Source organism: Acinonyx jubatus, chromosome D3 (genome assembly GCF_027475565.1).
Source record: "Acinonyx jubatus isolate Ajub_Pintada_27869175 chromosome D3, VMU_Ajub_asm_v1.0, whole genome shotgun sequence".
Classification (NCBI taxonomy): domain Eukaryota; kingdom Metazoa; phylum Chordata; class Mammalia; order Carnivora; family Felidae; genus Acinonyx; species Acinonyx jubatus.
Window position 1 is genome coordinate 7608539 of NC_069392.1, and position 19132 is coordinate 7627670.

The 19132-nt window shown below is 45.1% G+C and overlaps 1 protein-coding gene across 2 annotated transcripts in view; it reads right to left on the reverse strand.

Annotated features, from left to right (window-relative positions):
- TMEM120B (transmembrane protein 120B) overlaps nt 1–17385 on the reverse strand; it is a 41389-nt gene extending 24004 nt beyond the window's left edge. Inside the window, exons 1-2 of one of the 2 annotated variants that reach the window (XM_027044264.2) lie at nt 17171–17385; nt 58–176 (exon numbers count right to left, since the gene is read on the reverse strand). In XM_027044264.2, the coding sequence (XP_026900065.1) occupies nt 58–176; nt 17171–17239 (188 nt within the window). In that variant the 5' untranslated portion in view covers nt 17240–17385. The remainder of the gene's footprint in view (nt 1–57; nt 177–17170) is intronic. The other variant, XM_027044265.2, reaches the window with a different exon arrangement.
- Between the last annotated feature and the right edge of the window lie 1747 nt (nt 17386–19132).

The following is a 19132-nucleotide window of genomic DNA, read 5'->3' on the forward strand; positions in this document are numbered from 1 at the left end:
AGACAGCTGAGTTGGGTTTCTAGCCCTTAAAACCAGGGGCGCTGCAGCCTCACCTACCTCTGGAGTGTGTGCTTCAAGTCCTTTAGTCGCGTCTTCTGCTTGTTGATAGAGCCACTACATAAAGTCTGGAGTGAAGTCAGCTCCTCCAGCTTCTGCCTGTAGATCCTGTGGGTTTCCTGAGGGATAGAGACCCCAAGCAGGGTGTATGGGAGAACATGAATGGGACGTTTTTCATAGTTTGTATCATAGGACATGACTACGGAAGTCAGTTTGGCAGCTGAGATGATACAACTACCACTATCAGAGATGTGGCTTACAAAACTGGGGCTGGAATTAGGAAAGGCAGCATGGCACAGCACTTGTGCAAGGAACCAATGTTTTGTTTTGTTTTGTTTTTCCCTAGATAGGTTCTATCCTTCCTAATGGTAAAGGCAACCAAGTAATGCCTTTGAGAGGCCACCTCTTGTCAATTCTTGGTCGAGTTAGTTTGACTAAAGCTAAGAGTCTCCATGCTGGGAGCAGTCATGTGACCTAGGTCTGGCCAATCAGTATCCTCCAATCCCCTGGCCACTGACTGGCTCAGAGGCAGACACGTGGCTTATTTGGGCCAATGAGGTTAGTCTGGGGACTTTGGCTGAAGTATTGGTTTAGAAATGCCCTCCTTCTGGGTTTGCTAATCTGGTAGAAAGTACACCTGGGGCTGCAGAGCAAACGAAGCCAAACACAAATATAATTGCAACAGGGTACAAGACAGCATTCTCACAGCATCATTTCAGCCCTTAGATTTAACCAGGTCTGAATGTAATGCTCTTCATTATATGAATTAATAAATTCCTTTTCACCTAGGCCAATCTGAGTTGGGTTTCTGATCCTAGCAATGAAGAGAGTTCTTGCTAAGTCAACTAAAAGGACATACCTCTTCCCGTAAAGCTAGCCCTCCCTACCCCAGGCATAGTCACTCCAATAAAGCCAGTATCTGGAAATAAACATTCAGGGCCATAAGGCCAGGGGAAATACAAGAGACTTCCCAGTGCAGGGAGAATGAACACAGTAACTTCTCCATCACACTGCCACAGGGCACCTCCCCCAACATTACACCCCAACATATCAGAGAAACAACCCTTTCCCTCTAGAGTTCTGATAATCTAAGACAAACACCAACAATTTGGAGGAAACTATTAGGGACAGGGACCATGACACTAAAAAAACAATAACCCAATGAACATATTTAAAGCATCTGTTTTCTTGGGTGGTGGTGAAATGTATTTAGCAGAGGGAGAGAAAAAGGGGACAGTTAAAGGATGAGGCCAGAGCCCAAACTCTCACATCTGCCAAGTGGGGTCTCTAGACATGACAGTTAAGCCAGAAAATAAGGAAGAAGTGAAGGCAGTGAAGTGAACAAATAACAGTGAGGAACAGCATCAAAGAACACTATGAGCAAGTCTCCCTTGGCCCTGAGATGAGAGGGTTTGTTCCCCCGAATTTACACAGTATCCTCAACCTCTCCTTCCTGGGCCCCCCAGGGAGGAAAATCATGCTGTTTATTTAACTTTTTATTTTATTTTAAACATTTTCTTGTTTTTAATTTATTTTTTTGAGAGAGAGAGAGCACTCGAGCAGGAGAAGGGCAAAGAAAGAAGGAGAGAGAGGATTCCAAGCAGGCTCCACACTGACAGTACAGAACCTGATATGGGGCCCGAATCCACAAACTATGAGATCATGACCTGAGCTGAAACCAAGAGTCGGGCACTCAACGACTGAGTCACCCAGGTGCCCCTAACTTTTTACTTTAAAATAATTCCAAACTTGCTAAAGAACTGTAAGAAGAATAAAAAGAACTCCCCTGTACCCTTCACCCAGATTTACGGTTAGCATTATGCCATACGTATTTGCTTTATCGTGTGTGTGTGCGTTCTTCTTCTATTTCAGGCATCAGTGAACTACAACCCACAGGCCGAATCCAGCCACCAGATTTTGTATGGGCAGGAAGCTAGAATGATTTTTGCCTGGCTGAAAAAACTCAAAAGAAGAATGCTTCATGACACGTGAAAAGTATATGAAATTGAAATTTCACTATCCATAAATAAACTTTATTGGAGCACAGCCACACCCGTTCATTTACATATTGTCGTGGCTACTCTGGCGCTACATCAGCAGAGCGAGTTGTTGTGACACAGACCATATGGCCCGCCACAGCCTAGAATCCTCATTACCTAGCCTTTCTGCCAAAAAAGTTTGCCTACTCCTTTCTAAACCGTTTGGGAGTTGACTGTAGACAACATGCTTCTTTACTCTTAAATACTTCAGTGCATATTTCCTAAGAACACGACATTCTCTTACACATTCACAGTACAATGATCAAATCATTGTATCTCGTTAGACTCCTTCAGTCTACAACAGCTCCTCAACTTTCCTTTGTCTTTCATGACATGAACATTTTAAAAGGGTTCAGCCCAGTTGTTTTGAAGAATGTCCCCCCATCTGAGTTTGTCAGGTATTTCCTCATGAATGGATTTTGGTTATGCATTTGGGACAGAAATGCCATTAGAGTGACTCTGTGTCCTCAGTGTCTCCTATCAGAAGGGACACAGTGTCTGTGATGTTAACTTTGCCTGGGAAAGTCTCTGTCCACTTCTTTCTCCACTTACAGTGACCAGCTTCCTATCTGTAATGAACAAGTAATCTGTACAGAAGGAGGCTGTAATTTATTCACTTTTGAATTCCTCAGTGCCCAAACAGCCCTCTATGTTCAACTAATCTGCTAGTAACAAAGGAAACCCTCTAGAACTGGACAGGAAGAATGGGGGCAGAAATACCCCAAATAGAGTACACAGATTTTGAGAATGTGGGGCCTCTGAACCAAAAGTTCCCTGAAACACCAGCTGAGTCTCCTGGGAGATTAAGGGCCATGCTACCTCCTGGCTCTCTTTGGTGCTGGGTCCCACTACGGAAAGATAAGACCAAGACTGCAACATCAGCAGCCAGATGCTCAGCAGGCCCTTCTGGGCTTAAATTAATATTTAATTTCAAAGTAAAACATGAAGACATTATCCTCGTTAAAAATTAAAACACTACAGCTACAGCCAGCTATGAATATCCCCCATCCTGTCTTCTCCCCCTTCTCCAGAGGTAACTACTGTTACTAGTTTCTTCTAGGCCTTTTTCTATGTATTCTTTCAGACTGCAGTCTATTTATCTATGTATTTCTGCATTCTACACAGGCCTATTTCTATACATATGCACACACATATATATACATATTTATGAAAAATACATGCTGTTGCAAAAATTAATTGTTCCTAATACTCATTCTCCTTTACTTCCTTTAGTAACAGGACCACACTGAGTTGTAGCTGGGCACGTAGCTGCTCAGTAACAGACATTTCCCAGCCTCCCTTGTGGCTGTGTGTAGCAGCAGGACTAAGAGTTAGCCAAAGGGATGCAGGTAGAAGTGACGTATACAAGTTCTGAACCACCTTTTTATAAGGAGATGCTTGCCCTCCACTGTCCCTTTCCCTGGCTGGGATATGACAACAGGTGCAGTTACCTTGAAACCAGAAATGGAAGCCACATGTCAATGGCAAAGCCCAGTGTCCCTTCCCCAGCCAAACCAACCTTGGGTGACCTCATGTGACAGAGCTTCTCACCTGTGATGGTTTTAAAACAGAATGCCCACCCCTTGGCACTCCTCACATAAAGAGGTGGGATCTCTGTTCCCTCCTCTTAAATACAAACAGGCTTGTGGCTGGTTTGACCAATAAAATATGGCAGGGGCAACATGACAGTTTCTGAGAATACATATGGAAGGCCATGTGGCTTCTGCCTTTTTTGCTGGAACATCTGCTTTTAGAGCAAACAGTTCAACTACTCTGAGGCCACCATGTTGTATGGAAATCCTAACCACATAGAGAAATCACATGTAGGCACTCTGAGCAATAGTCCCAACTAAGACAAAGGTTCTTGTCATTCCAGCTCAGGCATTTAGATGCATGGGTAAAGAAACCTCCAGATGATTCTAGCCACAGCCATGTAAGTTACTCCCAGCCATTCAAGTCTTCCCAGCTAAAGCCTCTGACATCATAGAGCACAGTCAAGCCACTCCATGGCCCTGTCTAAACTCCTGAGCCACAGACTCCATAAGCAAAATGTAATCACTGCTGTTTCATATAGCAACAGAAAACTGAACACCACTTACCCTGGACCACACTCCCTTTGGACTGTTAGGTGAGAAAGAAGCTACCTCATTTAAGCCTTTTTTTTTCTTCTTCTAAATTTGGGGATCTCTTTGTTACAGCAGCATAGCTTAGACCCTAACACACATACTTTTGATTTTTAAAAATATAATAAAAGTATCAGAATATAGATACAATTCCACAACTTTCTTTTCTTACTCCACAATATGTCTTGAAGCTCTACCAACATAAGAATATATGGATACACATACTTCATTCTTTTTAGTGCTATGCTATGGACATGCTACAGTTTATTGAGCCACTCTCCTATCGCTGGATATGTAGGTCATTTGTAGTCTCTGCCTATAACCAACAATGCAACACTGAATAACATCTTTGCGCTGCCTCCCTGGGCATATACACAAGCATCTCTCACTAGGGCAGAGAAGAAGGATTGCTGGGTCAGAGTGTACAGCCTTGGTTTTAGTTTTAATAGATCTTGGCAAACTGCCCACAGAGTGGCTCTACCAATTTACACTCCCATCCACAGTGTATGACAGTTGTCCACACCTCAACAACACTCAATGACATCTACTTTTCTACAGGCACTTGTCTAAAGCTCCGCTGGTGATATTTTCTGCTCAATGCTATGGCATCAGACTGGGTAGGGATAGGAAGTCGGCGAGCCTTCCCACAATTTTGTCCCCAGGCATATGGAGTCACTCCTGCTCCCCTCTGGTTCGTTCTCTCTCTCTCTCTCTCTCTCTCTCTCTCTCTCTGCCATCAGCTAGAACCACTTCCCAGGGGAGATCCTATATTCGAGACCATACATCTGGTCTACTCTTGTCTCCAGCTCCAGGCTCAGGATTTGCCAGCTACGAGGAGGACAACATGGGGTGAGGGGAAGGGGAGGAGGGAGTCAGAAACAAGGCCCTTAGTGTGACACATGCTCCACTCCCAGGCATTCCTCGCCCATGCTCAGACTCTGCTGATTCTACCCTCATGCCAGTCCCACAAGCAGTAGGAACATTTACCAATTCATCTCTTGGATCCTAATTTTCCTCCAGAAACCTGCCTCTTTCTCTCTTTAACTGCAGTAGAATATATATAACATAAAATTTACCACTTTAACCATTAAAATCTTAAAAAAATTTTCTGATTTATATAAGACACATCTTAAAAATTACCCTCTTAATTATTTGAAGTGTAGGGGCGCCTGGGTGGTTCAGTCGGTTAAGCTTCGGACTTCAGCTCAGGTCCGAAGTCAGGCTCACATCTCACAGTTTGTGGGTTTAAGCCCCATGTCAGGTTTTGTGCTGACAGCTCAGAGCCTGGAGCCTGCTTTGGATTCTGTGTCTCCCTCTCTCTCCCCTTTCCCCACTCATGCTCTCTCCCAAAAATAAATAAAAATATTAAAAAAATTTTTTAATTAAAAAAAACTATTAATCATTTTAAGTGTACAATTTGGTGGCGTTAGATATGTTCACATCATTGGGCAGCCATCCCCACCATCCATCTCCAGAACTTTTTCATCATCCCCACTGAAACTCCAAACCCATAAAACAGTAACTCCATTTTCTATTTCCCCAGACCCTGGCAACCACCATCCTACTTTCTCTATAAATCCGACTCCCCCAGGGGCGCCTGGGTGGCTCAGTCGGTTGGGCGACCGACTTCGGCTCAGGTCATGATCTCACAGTCCGTGAGTTCGAGCCCCGCGTCGGGCTCTGTGCTGACAGCTCAGAGCCTAGAGCCCGTTTCAGATTCTATATCTCCCTCTCTCTCTGCCCTTCCTCTGTTCATGCTCTATCTCTCTCTGTCTCAAAAATAACTAAACGTTAAAAAAAAATTTTTTTTTAATTAAAAAAAAATAAATTTTACTCTCCCAGATACCTTAGATAAGTAGAACCATATACTGTCCTTAAAAAACAAACAAACAAACAAACAAACGGGTGCCTGGGTGGTTCAGTCAGTTGAGCGGCTGACTTCAGCTCAGGTCATGATCTCACAGTTCGTGGGTTCAAGCCCCGCGTCAGGCTCTGTGCTGACGGCTCAGAGCCTGGAGCCTGCTTTGGATTCTGCGTCTACCTCTCGCTCTGCCCCTAACCCACTCGCATTTTGTCTCTGTCTCTCTCAAAAATAAATAAACATTAAAAAAAAAATTAAAAAAAAAAAAAGAACGGGATAAGTTTAACTGAATCATACATGTGGACCCTTCTAGTTCTTCATAATTTAGGTCTGACGTCTCAGAAACACTTTGGGGGAAAAATGCAGGGTTTTTTGGGGGATGGGGGGGAATACATGATTACATTTTTAAAAATTCCAGTTACTTAATATATAGTATTCTATTAGTTTCAGGTGTACAATATAGTGATCCAACAATTCCATACATCACCCAGTGCCATCACAAGCGCACTACTTAATCCCCATCACCTATTTAACCCATCCCCCCCCCACTCCCTTCCCCTCTGGCAACCATCAGTTTGTTCTCTAATAATTAAGAGTTTGTTTCTTGATTTCTCTTTTTTTCCCTTTGCTCATTCGTTTTGTTTCTCAAATTCTACATGAGTGAAAGCATATGGTATATTTCTTTGACAGACCTATTTCACTTAGCATTATACTCTCTAGCTCCATCCAATTGGTGCAAATGGCAACATTTCATTCTTTTATGGCTGAGTAATATTCCATTGTGTGTGTGTGTGTGTGCGCACGTGAGAGAGAGAGAGAGAGAGAGAGGGAGGCAGAAGGTGTGTGTGTGTGTGTGTGTGTATGTGTGTGTGTGTGTGTGTGTGTGTGTGTGTGTATATATATATATATATATATATATATATATATATATATAATGTTACTATGAACATGGGTATATAAGCATCTGTTTTGAGTCCCTGTTTTCAATTCTTTTGGGTATATACCCAGAAGTGGGTTTGCTAGACCAAATAGTAATTTATTTAATATATTTTTTAGGAACTACCATACCATTTTCCACAGCAGCTACACCATTTCCTAACAGCTGTCTCTTGATGCATTGTCCACAGAGTGGTTCTGGGAGGTCAAATGGTGGGATGTAGCTCTTGTCCTCCCTTGGAATCCCTGGCTGTCCTCTGCACCTGTCTCCAGAAAACCCTCGATTAAACCTGTGCTTTCAGATGCTTTTTCCAGGAGCAAGATGAACCACAATGCAGCAATCCAATCTCCAAACCTGCCTTTCATCCAGTCAACCCTGAACCTGTGGCCTCAAATAGAACTGGTCACCATATGGAAGCTTTCTGTTGTTTTTGCCAACTACGCAGCTATTCCCCTTCTGGTTAATGTCTCCACGGTTTCTTTGGAGATCTATCCCTCCCCCACACTCAGTTATTGAAATGTGACTAGGAATGAGGTTGAACCTGTCCCAGGTTTCAGGGCATATGACCCAGGCTGGCCAATCAGAACATTAGCCTCCTGACCCAAGCAGGCTGATTCAGAGACAGGCATTCAAAACCAGCAAAACTCAGTTGGGGGGGTGGGGAGGGGGATTTCATCAGAACTGCTGAACAAGAGTTCTTCCTCCACTAGTTTGAAGGAAGAAGAGCTAATTTGAGCCCAGAGCGAATGGGGCCGTCTTGCCTCAGCACGGATCCAACTGATGGGAAAACAGGGCAGAGAGGTAGAAGAAAGCTGAGCCCCAAGGGTTCATTTATTTGAGCCCCTAGATGGTCAGTTTACCTTTGACCTCCCAATTACATATGCAAACAAATGGTGTTTTAGTCTGTTTAGCTTTGCCAGTTTGAATTGAATGTCTCCATTTCAGAAGCAAATGTCAGAATCTAGATTAAAATGCCTAAGAACAGGGGCATCTGGGTGGTTCAGTCCGTTAAGTATACGACTCTTGATTTGGGCTCAGGTTGTGATCTCACAAGGTTTGGGAGTTTGAGCCGTGCACTGGGCTCTGTGCTGATGGCACAGAGCCTGCTTGGGATTCTCTCCTTTTCCCTCTCTCTCTGCCCCTCCCCTGCTCGTCTGCTCATGTTCTCTCTCTCTCTCTCTCTCTCTCTCTCCCTCCCTCCCTCCCTCTCTCTCTCTCTCTCTCACACACACACACACACACACACACACACACGCACACACACACAAAATAAGTAAACAAAAATGCATAAGAACAGAGTTTTCCTTCTGGGCAAAGTTAACCATACAAGGTAAGAAGAGAAGCCACAAATCTCTGGACTCATGATTACCAGCCTCTTGCCCTGGGCACTATCATCATCCTAAAGATGCTAAAAACAAGACCTGGAGCCTCATTGAATGAATCCTTCATCAAGCCAGTAGCTAAATGGGCACCTAAAAATGCAGATCTCTGAACAGTCAAATTACGTGTTTTTCTACCAAACCAAGAATTTGGTAGAAATAGATAAACCACCCTTTTTTAACAACTTTACTGAAGTATGATTCACATATCATAAAACTCACTTATTTTACATGTACAATTCAGTGATTTTTACACATTTACCAAGTTATGCAACTATCATCACATCCAGCTTAAGGACATTTCCACCACCCAGTAAGATCCCTCATGTCTATGACAGCAATCACTCCCCACTGGCAACCACTAACCCACCTTCTGTCCCTACAGATTTGTCTTTTCTGGATATTTCATATAAATGGAATCATACAATATGTCGTCTTGTGTCTGGCTTCTTTTACTCAGCATCACGTTTTTGAGGTTTATTTACATTGTAGCACACACAAATATCTCTGTCTCATTTCATTACTGCTTTTATGAAAGACCTCTGTTAGTAAAGTAATGGCTTTTTTTTTTTTCCATAAAAGTGAAATTCCTCCTCGGATTTCTTTTGGTTAGCGAAAGCAGGTACTAATGGAGGTCTGTCGTAAAAGCAAAGTGGTGTAACTCAAACTTTCAGAAAACAAGGGATACTCTCTGCTTTACGCCAGTTTGGCTTATGAAAGGTTTCGCAGGATGGTTGTACTTATGGACAATAGGCAGAAGCACATATTACTTTGTTTCTATTGCTACTTAACAATAAAAATTTGGTACAGATGCACCACATTTTGTTTATCCATTCACCTGTCATTGGACATTTCGGTTATTTCCACTCTTTTGCCATTATAAATAATACTTCCATGAATATGTACAAATCTTTCTGCAAAGATAGATTTTCATTTCTCTTGGGTAGTTACCCAGGAATGGAATTGCTGGTCATATGGTAAATGTATGTTTAACTTCTAAAGAAAATGACAAACTGCCAAATCACTATTTTTGTTTCTAAACTTGGCTGCAGTGGATTGGAACATGGGAAACACCAAACACTGTGAGTCCGCTCTCAGCATAGGGTGCAGGGAGTACCAGCTTATTAAATGTGATTGACTCCCACGTCAAGTTGCAACCTCTAAAAATAACCCAGAATGCTGGGGGCACCAAAGCAGACAAGCAGCTGCAGAAGAAAGTACTCCATTTTGGAGTACAAAGCAAACCCCCACCCCCTAACTGTCTAGTTCAAGGCCAAAGAAAAGAAACACATTTGACAGACTATCTAAGGATGGAGCTTTAAAGGAGAAAAAAGAGAATAATTATAAGCAAACATTGCCAGTAAAGAATCAAATGCTAACTATATAAATTTAATCAAAATATCTAAAAGAGAAAATACAAGCATAGTACAATAATCAATTCAGCAGTAAATAATATTTGCATGGTCATGATCATGTAAGTGACTGACAGTGAACCTATAGAGCTGTTTTTCCCTTTTTTTTTTTTTAAGTTTTATTTATTTAATCTCTACACCCAACGTGGGGTTTGAACTCACAGCCCTGATATCAAAAATTGTATGCTCTTCTGAATGAGTCAGACACCCCAGAGCTGCTTTTCTTTATAAGCCTTTTGGTACTGTTGGGTTACTTTTTGGTCTCCTGCTTATTTACTATGAAATATTTCAGGCATACAAAAAAAGAAAGAAAATCATATAATTAGAAAATAAACATGAACACCCATATTCTCACCCTCAGTTTAAGAAATAATAGTTGGGGGAGGGGCACCTGGGTGGCTCAGTTGGTTAAGCAGCCGACTTCACCTCAGGTCATGATTTCATGGTTTTTGGGTTCAAGCCCCACATTGGGCTCTGTGCTGACAGCTCTAAGCCTGCTTCAGATCCCATGTCTCTCACTCTCTCTCTTCCCTCCCCCCACTCACACACTCTTTCTGTCAAAAATAAATGAATAGGGGTGCCTGGGTGGCATAGTTAAGCATCTGACTTCGGCTCAGGTCATGATCTCACAGCCTGTGTGTGAGTCCAAGCCCCACATCGGGTTCTGTGCTGACAGCCTGGAACCTGCTTCAGATTCTGTCTCCCTCTTAATCTGCCCCTTCCCTGCTCATGCTCGCTCTCTCTCTCTCTCTCTCTCTCTCAAAAATAAATAAACATTAAAAAAATTGTTAAATAAATGAATAAACATTAAAAAAAAAAAGACAGAAATAATAGTTGGGGCACCCGGGTGACTCAGTTGGTTAAGCATCTGATTTTGGTTCAGATCATGATCTCACCATGGCTTGTGAGTTTGATTGCCTTGTCAGGCTCTCTGCTGTCAGATCCCCTGTCCCCCTCTCTCTGCCCCTCCCTCCCTCAAAAATAAACATTAGCAAAAGGAAATAATAGTGCAAGAGAGTTAAAAGCACCTATGTATACTTTCTATATAGTATCCCTATCCTCTGCCCTCAAAGAGGGGGACCCCTCTGCTGGTTATTTCTGCCCCCATGCCCACCCCAGATCAATCCTGTCTTTCTCTGTGCCCTACGAGGCTGACCCCTACAGACTGCATCTCCCAGACTCCCTTGCCCTGCCTCCTACTTGGGTTTAGCCAATGGATGCACAGTGGGAGGAGAGAGAAACTGGGGTATTTATTCCTTCTGCCTCCTTTCTGCTTTACTGCAGCCTTCAACCATCACAGCTTCTGTCCTGCAGCATCTCTTCCCCAGCAACAGACTTTGGCCAAACTCTGGTGATGGTCCCCCCTTCCCTCTGCCCCTTTAGGAACAGGACTGGCCCCAGCTCTAGGGGCCTCACTCTTAAACCACCACACCTCTGTAAACAGCCCCTTCCTTAAACTTCTTTCAGTGACACCCTTCAGGGAGAGTCATTTGCTTCTCACCAGCCCCCCTCCCCCAATCTCCACCCTACTGAATCTGGCCCATATCACTCCCTTGTACTATATATATGTATCAGCAAGCAATACATGGTATTGTTCTGAATGCTTTTTAACTTTATCATACACGTCATACTATATGTACGTCTCTGCAACTTTCCATTCAATGTTGCTCTTCTTTTAAAAACATTTATCCCTGTTGACACATGTAGTTCCAGTTTATTCAGTCTGCTCATTGCACCTTACTCTATGGATGTTCAGTGGAATAATCCATTCTGAAGAACATTTAGGTTTCCAGCGTTTAGCTGTTATAAACAAGTTTTCTGAGAATTCTTGTACATCTCTATTTGAATTTTTAACTTGGTGGATATGTATTGCTTCTAAACATGTAGAATGGATTAAAAGAGAGAGAGAAGCACTAACATCGGCTCTATGAGCTGGAATGCCTATACCTTCTTTCCTACACAGTAATTACCATCCTTTTAAACCACGTATAGGAGACAAACAAGCGAGTTTCCATTGGAGGAGTAGGCAATCTGCTGCCTTTCCTGTTCTCTGAGGCCCCAAGATCTGCCCCAGTGGGAAGATGAGGTTAATGACTCCAAGTCCCAGCATGGTTGTGAAACATCTGGAAATGCCTGATTAACACAGCGTGGCTGAATCGTAAGATCCAGAACTGGGAAGTCACAACCCAAGCCAGCATTTATTGCAAGAATTGCCAGCAATGGAACCTCATGGCATTTTCAGATAGAGCTCCGGCCCAGGAGCATTGCGAGTTGGTGGGCAACCCAGTACATTGCAACAGAGCCACGGCCACCACCAAAATGTGGTGCCTGATAGCTGTGCTTCTCTCTAGTGGTAAGCTTTTGAGAGATTACTTTCATATGGTTTTCTTTCCAAGGAATCCAGTTCAAATAAAGATTTCTGGATGCTGAGTATACCTACATAAGACTCATCACCATGAAAACACTAAGGATGGCAAGAGGACTTCACCTACACTGCGTCAATTCTATACTGGAAAATATTCCAAGTCACATGCCAGGATGTCACATGGCAGGATTGATTAGTGATGTCTGATATAGGAGCAGTAAGTGAGAGTACTAGACATGTGTGTCAGACGTTTGGGAGTCCGGAGAGCCTAACTCTTCATATCCAGAGTCTGCCACTTCTTAGCTAAGTTATGTAATCTCTTTGTACCTCAGTTTCCTCAGCTGTGAAAGGGTTAGGAGATGAGATATATGTGGCGTGCCCAGGTGGCTCGGTCAGTTAAGTGTCCAGCTTTGGCTCAGGTCATGATCTAACGGTTTGTGAGTTTGAGCCCCACGTTGGGCTCTACAATAACAGTGCGGAGCCTACTTGGGATTCTCTCTCCCTCTCTCTTTGCCCCTCCCCCATTTGTGCTCTCTAAATAAATAAACTTTAAAAAAAAAAAAGCAGGTATATGTAACAGGCCATTTACTGTTTTTTTAAAATCAGTTTTATTGAGGTATAATTTACATATCAATTCATCAATTTTCAGTTATACAACTCAATGAATTCTGGCAAATATATACAATTGTGTAAACACCACCACAATCAGGACATAAATCAAAGGTTCACAAACTTTGCTGGTTCACCACGCTCTTGATGTCTCAGTAAACTTTTCACAGTCCTCAGGCCAAATAATTGAAAAGTATTTATGCCCTAACAACTTAGTAGCCTTTTGGGGAAAAAAAAAGAATACTCAGAAACTGACAAATCTTTTTTATTTCATTCTGAAATAACCAAAATTATTTACGAATGGAATGTGTGTGCCTATTGGGCTCTGCACAAATTCTCAACCTTTGGAAATGGATTGGACACTCTTACCCTCATTTTGTGTTCCACATTGATTTTCACATAATACTTGATTTTAATCACAGACCGCTAAAAACCTAACTACACAAAGATATGACATCATTAATAAGAATGTAGCATGGGGCACCTGGGTGGCTCAGTTGGTTGAGCATCTGACTTCGGCTCATGACTTCATGATCTCACAGTTTGTGAGTTCAAGCCCCGTGTCGGGTTCTGGGCTGACAGCTCGGAGCCTAGAGCCTGCTTCAGATTCTGTGTCTCCCTCTCTCTCTGCCCCTCCCCAGCTTGCACTCTGTCTCTCTCTCTCTCTCAAAAATAAATGAACATTAAAAAAAAATTAAAAAATAAATAAGAATGTAGTGTGATTTAACGTGCAGGTGTGAACTATCCCAAGTTAGTTTAAGCGATATATGACAGATGTCACTGTGTTTCCCTTAAAGATTTAAATTATCTTGGGGGGACTGGGTGGCTCAGTCGATTAAACCTCTGACTTCGGCTCAGGGCATGATCGCACAGTTTGTGAGTTCAAGCCCCGCATTGGGCTGTATGCTGACAGCTCAGAGCCTGGAGCCTACTTTGGGTTCTCTGTCTCCCTCTTTCTCTGCCCCTTCCCTGCTCATGCTCTCTCTCTCAAAAATAACAACAACAACAACAACAGTTAAAAAAAAAAAAAAAAAGAGTATAGACTCTGATATTCAGCAGCCTGGGTTTGAATCCTGACTCCAGTACTTATAAGACATGTGACTTTGGGTATATGATTTTCCCTCTGTAAAATGGGATAAAAGGATCTACTTCATAGGGCTTTGATAAAATAATACTGGCCTTTTTGCATCTATCCCATCTCTCTCATGTCTATTCTATACACAGCAGCCAGAGGGATGCCCATTTCATTGGTAGAAAAAAACCAAAAATCTTTACAGTGGCCTACCAGGCCCCTGTATTTCTGTGAGGTCAGGTTTAGGGAGAGGCCTCTTCAGGCTACCTCCTTCCTGGACGGGGAAGGATGGGGTCAGGTTTCCAGTGATGCAAGGCAGGAAATGCTTATTAAATCACCTGCCATGGTGTCTGTAAGTGACCTTCTGTGGTCACACCACAGGCCACAGGGCCAAACGAGTTGGTCTCAGACCAATGCTCAATTCACCAGCATAGCTGAAACCCTAACGAGCCAAACCAAAAACAAAGTCCCCATAACCACTTGACCTTGCCCCTGAGTCTAGTGAGGCCCTGGCAGAGGCAAATCACAGTCAAAAGAAAACAGATCCTTTCCTCTAGAAAGTCCCAGAGATGATATCTTTTTTTTTAGTGGGGGAGGGGGAATTCCGAAGACCTTTCAAATCCTCTGGGGTCTGACAATTAGGTTTCCTCTTTCCTGCCTTCATTTGAAAAAGGTAAGGAGAGGTGAAACACAGAAACTTTAGCTATGACCCCAAGAAAGACAGAATCAAAGAGACACAAACATGAAACCCCAAAATCCCAGATTCTAAGGCAAATATAGGAAAATTAAGATAGAAAGGAATTTTCTAGTAAAAAAAAAAATCTATATATCCATATATCTCCTTCCTTTCTAGTTCCAATCTGTCCACCTGACTACCTGTTGTGACCTCCTTTTTCCCCAATAAATGTCTCATATCTGAGGGTCTGTCCAGCATATACACAATGACAATATACACCCTACTTACTTTTTTAAAAATGCGTTCTCCTTTATTATTATTTTTTTAATGTTTATTTATTTTTGAGAGAGAGAGAGAGACACAGACAGCAAGCAGGGGCAGAGAGAGAGGGAGACACTGAATCCGAAGCAGGCTTCAGGTTCCAAGCTGTCAGCACAGAGCCTAACGCAGGGCTCGAAACCACGAACTGCGATAAGGTGACCTGAACCAAAGCTGGATGCCCAACCGACCGAGCCACCCAGGCGCCCCTATACCCTACTTACTATCCTCAAATCCCATTGACTTCCAGCTCAGGAGTTCAAAGCTCTCGAATTCACTATGGGGGATGTGGAGGTGAGGAGAGAGAGAGGGACTCCCAGCACACTGATAGACATCGGAACTAAGCATTTAAAGCACGAAGTTCTAGTGTCAGCTTTACCACTAAAAGAGCTGTGTGACCCCAGTTGAGTCCATTAGCATTCCCAAGCTTCAGCTTCCTCATCTATGAACTGAAGTTATAGACAGTGCTTTTGCTCTATGACCTTGACCCATGCTGCTGGGGACTCTGTGGCTTTCCATCCATCACTGACCTCTGACCCAGCAGTGGTCCACCAAAGCCTGAAGCCAGCAAGGTCCCTCTTCCCCAAAGGCTCCGTCGATTCCAATTCCTCCACTGCCGAAGAACTGAGTAGGTGACATCACAGTTTCCCCTTATACAACCCTTGCTGTGCACCACGGGACAAAATCCAGAATCCCCAACTCCTCTCTGTCTCTCACACAACTGAACCCCAACGATACCAAGTAAGAACACAACAACAAATCAAACGTCTCCTTTGCAAGCTCTGCCTGCCAAGACTAGTTATCTAATTGCTGTTGATTGCATTAATTGCATGGCTCTGAAGTGTTGAGACAACTCTGTGTAGTGTAAGGCAGGGCAAGGGAAAGGAATTCATGAACAAAACGGTACAGTAAAACTCTTCTCCTACTCCAGACCCTAACGCCCCTTCCATGGCTCCAAGGCTGAATGTGACTTGAGAGCCCAGTAGGACAAAGTATTAAGAAGCAGCTGAATCTTCTCGATGGGACAGGAGCTAGAAGGATCCACTGGGAACTGGGTGGGCCCCAAGCCCTGGACTTAAGGGGAGGGCACCACCCCATACATGATGCACAGGCCAAGAACAGCATACTGGTTCTGGATACCCTATCCTCTGCTCATGCCTGAAACGGAGCCCCCCACCCCCACCCCTCACCTTCCTGCTCAGTCTCTTCAGGACCCTCCTCTTTAAACATTGGGGCCTACTGCCACATGTCTAGAAGACCCATCACAGACAATCTCCTCTTCCCTCCTCTAGACACTATAAGAGGCCAACCAACTTCAGACAAGAGCTACATGGACAGGGAAAATGTCATTGCTCCAGAATAGGAAGAAGTGGGGTGGGGCTGTGCAATGATTTCAGGCAAACAGAGCCCAACTCCAGAGAAGTACCTGGAGAGGAAAAAGCCCCATCTCCAAAAATGATCCAGGAGTCCCTCTCGGCCAACCCCAAGGTTTCAAAGGAGGTGTCTCTGGTCACCTCAGTAGGTAGCTGAGACCTCTCTGAACCTCCTTTGGATTAACTTCTCCGGCCAGGCTCCCACAGGGGCAATACCATTCTCTCAAGAGGCCTTGCTTACATCTGCCCTCACCCCACCCGGGTAAGGTTCTGGGCCAGATGGGGGAGGGCGGGGAGCAGCCTCTATCACCGAGGGAGGCAACCCAGCTGTCAGAACTGACAGATGTCATCCAGAACGCCAAACTCAGCCTGCAGCAGCGGCAGAGAGGAGGGCACAGACACCAGAGCCCCAAAGACGCAGAACAAGGGTCCCCAATCCCTGAGCAAAGCCTAAGGGTTCAAGGTGAACGGCTCCCAAGCACATCTCTTAAACTGTAGTTGCAGAAGAGAGGGCTGCCCCACCAGAATAGGAGTTGAGCTGCCGAGAGTGGGGTTAGGAGAGACCCCTGCGGAGGTGGGGGCTGGGCTGTTCTCTGAATCCCAGCACATATCTGTGCCCACAGGCTTCCCTTACATGACACACCTGGAACTTCCCCTCAGAGACCACAGACCAACTTTCTGCAGAGGAGGAGGTGCGCGGGAGCAAAGAGCCGGTGCGAAGGCGGGATAATGGGGGGCTACGACAGGGCGCCCCAAGTGGGTGAAGAATTGAAGTGCTGGAAGATAGGAGGATGCTGGCCCACGCGGACGACCAACTCCCAGGGCCTAGCCAGGGGCACCCCCCCCACCCCGACCCTGACGGGCCCCACCGCCCCGGCTGGGGAAGCAGGAAGGGAAAGGCACTGCACCGCAGGTAGCAGAGCTGCCCAACCAGGTGGCCCGGCCCTACCTGCAGTTCCTGAAATTCTCCCTCCAGCTCATGCCACTCGCGCTCGCAACGCTCCAGCTGGCCGGACATGGTGCGGCGGTGCGAGGCGGCGGCGGCGGCTCCCGCAGCGTGGCGCCACTGGCCGCCAGCACCACAGCCCGTCCGCTCGCCGGCCGCCTTCGGAGACACCAGCTGTTCCTGCGCAGCCGGAGCCACGCGCGCACCTGACGTCACAGCCCCCGCCCCGGCGGCCGCCCCACCCCCTCGCCGGGGAGGCAGGCCCCGCGCATGCGCACGCACTTCCCCCCGGCTCCGCCCCCGCGCGCCGGCTCGGGGACCGCTGTAGTTCTGCAGGTCTTGGCGGGTCTGTTGCTGCCCCCTTGAGAGTGCTTATGCTTTTCCAGAATCTCTCCTAGTTGGGCTAGGGGCTAGGGAACTTGTCCTAAAACTGCATTTGCCAAACTTATTTTACTTAGATTGTGTTTATTTGGGGTGACTGAGTCGGGAGGGAGGAAGATTTTGAGGAGGTGAAAACTCACCACCTCTTGGCATTGCCTGACCGGAGCCAAAGCCAACGGCCCAGAATGCTAGAACTGACATTGACCATCCAACAAGGTCGCCAGGCAAGGCCGAGGAGGGCCCCGTCGTCTCACGGTGTCGTTATTTACTGCAACTAATTCATCCTAGATTCCTGCCCTCTAAGACTCTAGGTGACTCTTTTGACAGCTGTTTCTGTCGTTCAAATGACACAATTGCATCCCCTCCCCTTCATGGTCCTACAAGATCTATCCCTGCCTAACTTCCCAGTCACATCTCCTATCTCACCTCCCTGGATCAGTACTTCCCAGCCAGTTTCTTCTCTTCCTGCCCTTGCATGGAACATTCCCTCTAAATCTTCACATGGTTGCCTTTTTCTCATCATTCAAGCCTTAATTCAATGACACCTGTATTAATTTCCTAGGGCTGCGGCAGCACGTGGCTGACTCAATCCATACAGCATGCAACTCTTGATCTCAGGGTTATGAGTTCAAGCCCCACATTGATCTCCCAGCCTACTTAAATTACAAAAGAAAAAAGAAAAAAAAAATTCAGGGCACCTGGGTAGCTTAGCCTGTTAAGCGTTGGACTCTTAATTTCAGCTCGGGTCATGATCTCATGGTTCATGGTATCTAGCCCATAGACAGGCTCCCTGCTGTCAGTGCAGAGCCTGCTTGGGATTCTCTCTCCTTCTCTTTCTGCCCCTCCCCACTCGCCCTCGCTCTCAAAATAAATAAACATTTTTTAAAAATTCCTAGGGCTGCCTTTTACCATAAATTGCACTGTTTAGATATCACAAACTGAGTGGCTTAAACAATAGAAATCTATTCTCTCACAGTTCTGGAGGCTAGAAGTATGAAATCAAGGTGTCAGCAAAGACATGCTCCAACCCTGTGTAAAATCTTTCCTTGCTTCTTCCTGGCTTGTGGTGGCACTCAGTCCTTAGCATTCCTTGCCTTGTAGTTCATCCCTCCATTCTCTGCCTCTGTCGTTACGTGACCTTCCCTGCGTGTCCTCTCCTAAGGACACCATTTTTTTTTAAATACGTATTTTTGAGAGACAGTGTGCCAGTGGGGGAGGGACAGAGAGAGAGGGAGAGGGAGAATCCCAAACTCTGCTGATAGCTCAGAGCCGGACACGGGGCTCAACCTCACAAATCGTGAGATCATGACCTGAACCCAAATCACGAGTCAGATGCTCAATGAACTGAGCCACCCAGGTGCCCCTCTAAAGGACACCAATCTTATTAGGTTCAAGGGTCCATCCCACTCCAGAATGACTTCATCTAAGCTTAACTAATTACATCTGCAAAGACCACTTCCAAATAACATCACATTCTGAGGTAGTGGGTATTAGAACTTCAGCATATCGGGGCGCCTGGGTGGCTCAGTCGGTTAAGCGGCCGACTTCGGCTCAGGTCATGATCTCGTGGTCTGCGGGTTCGAG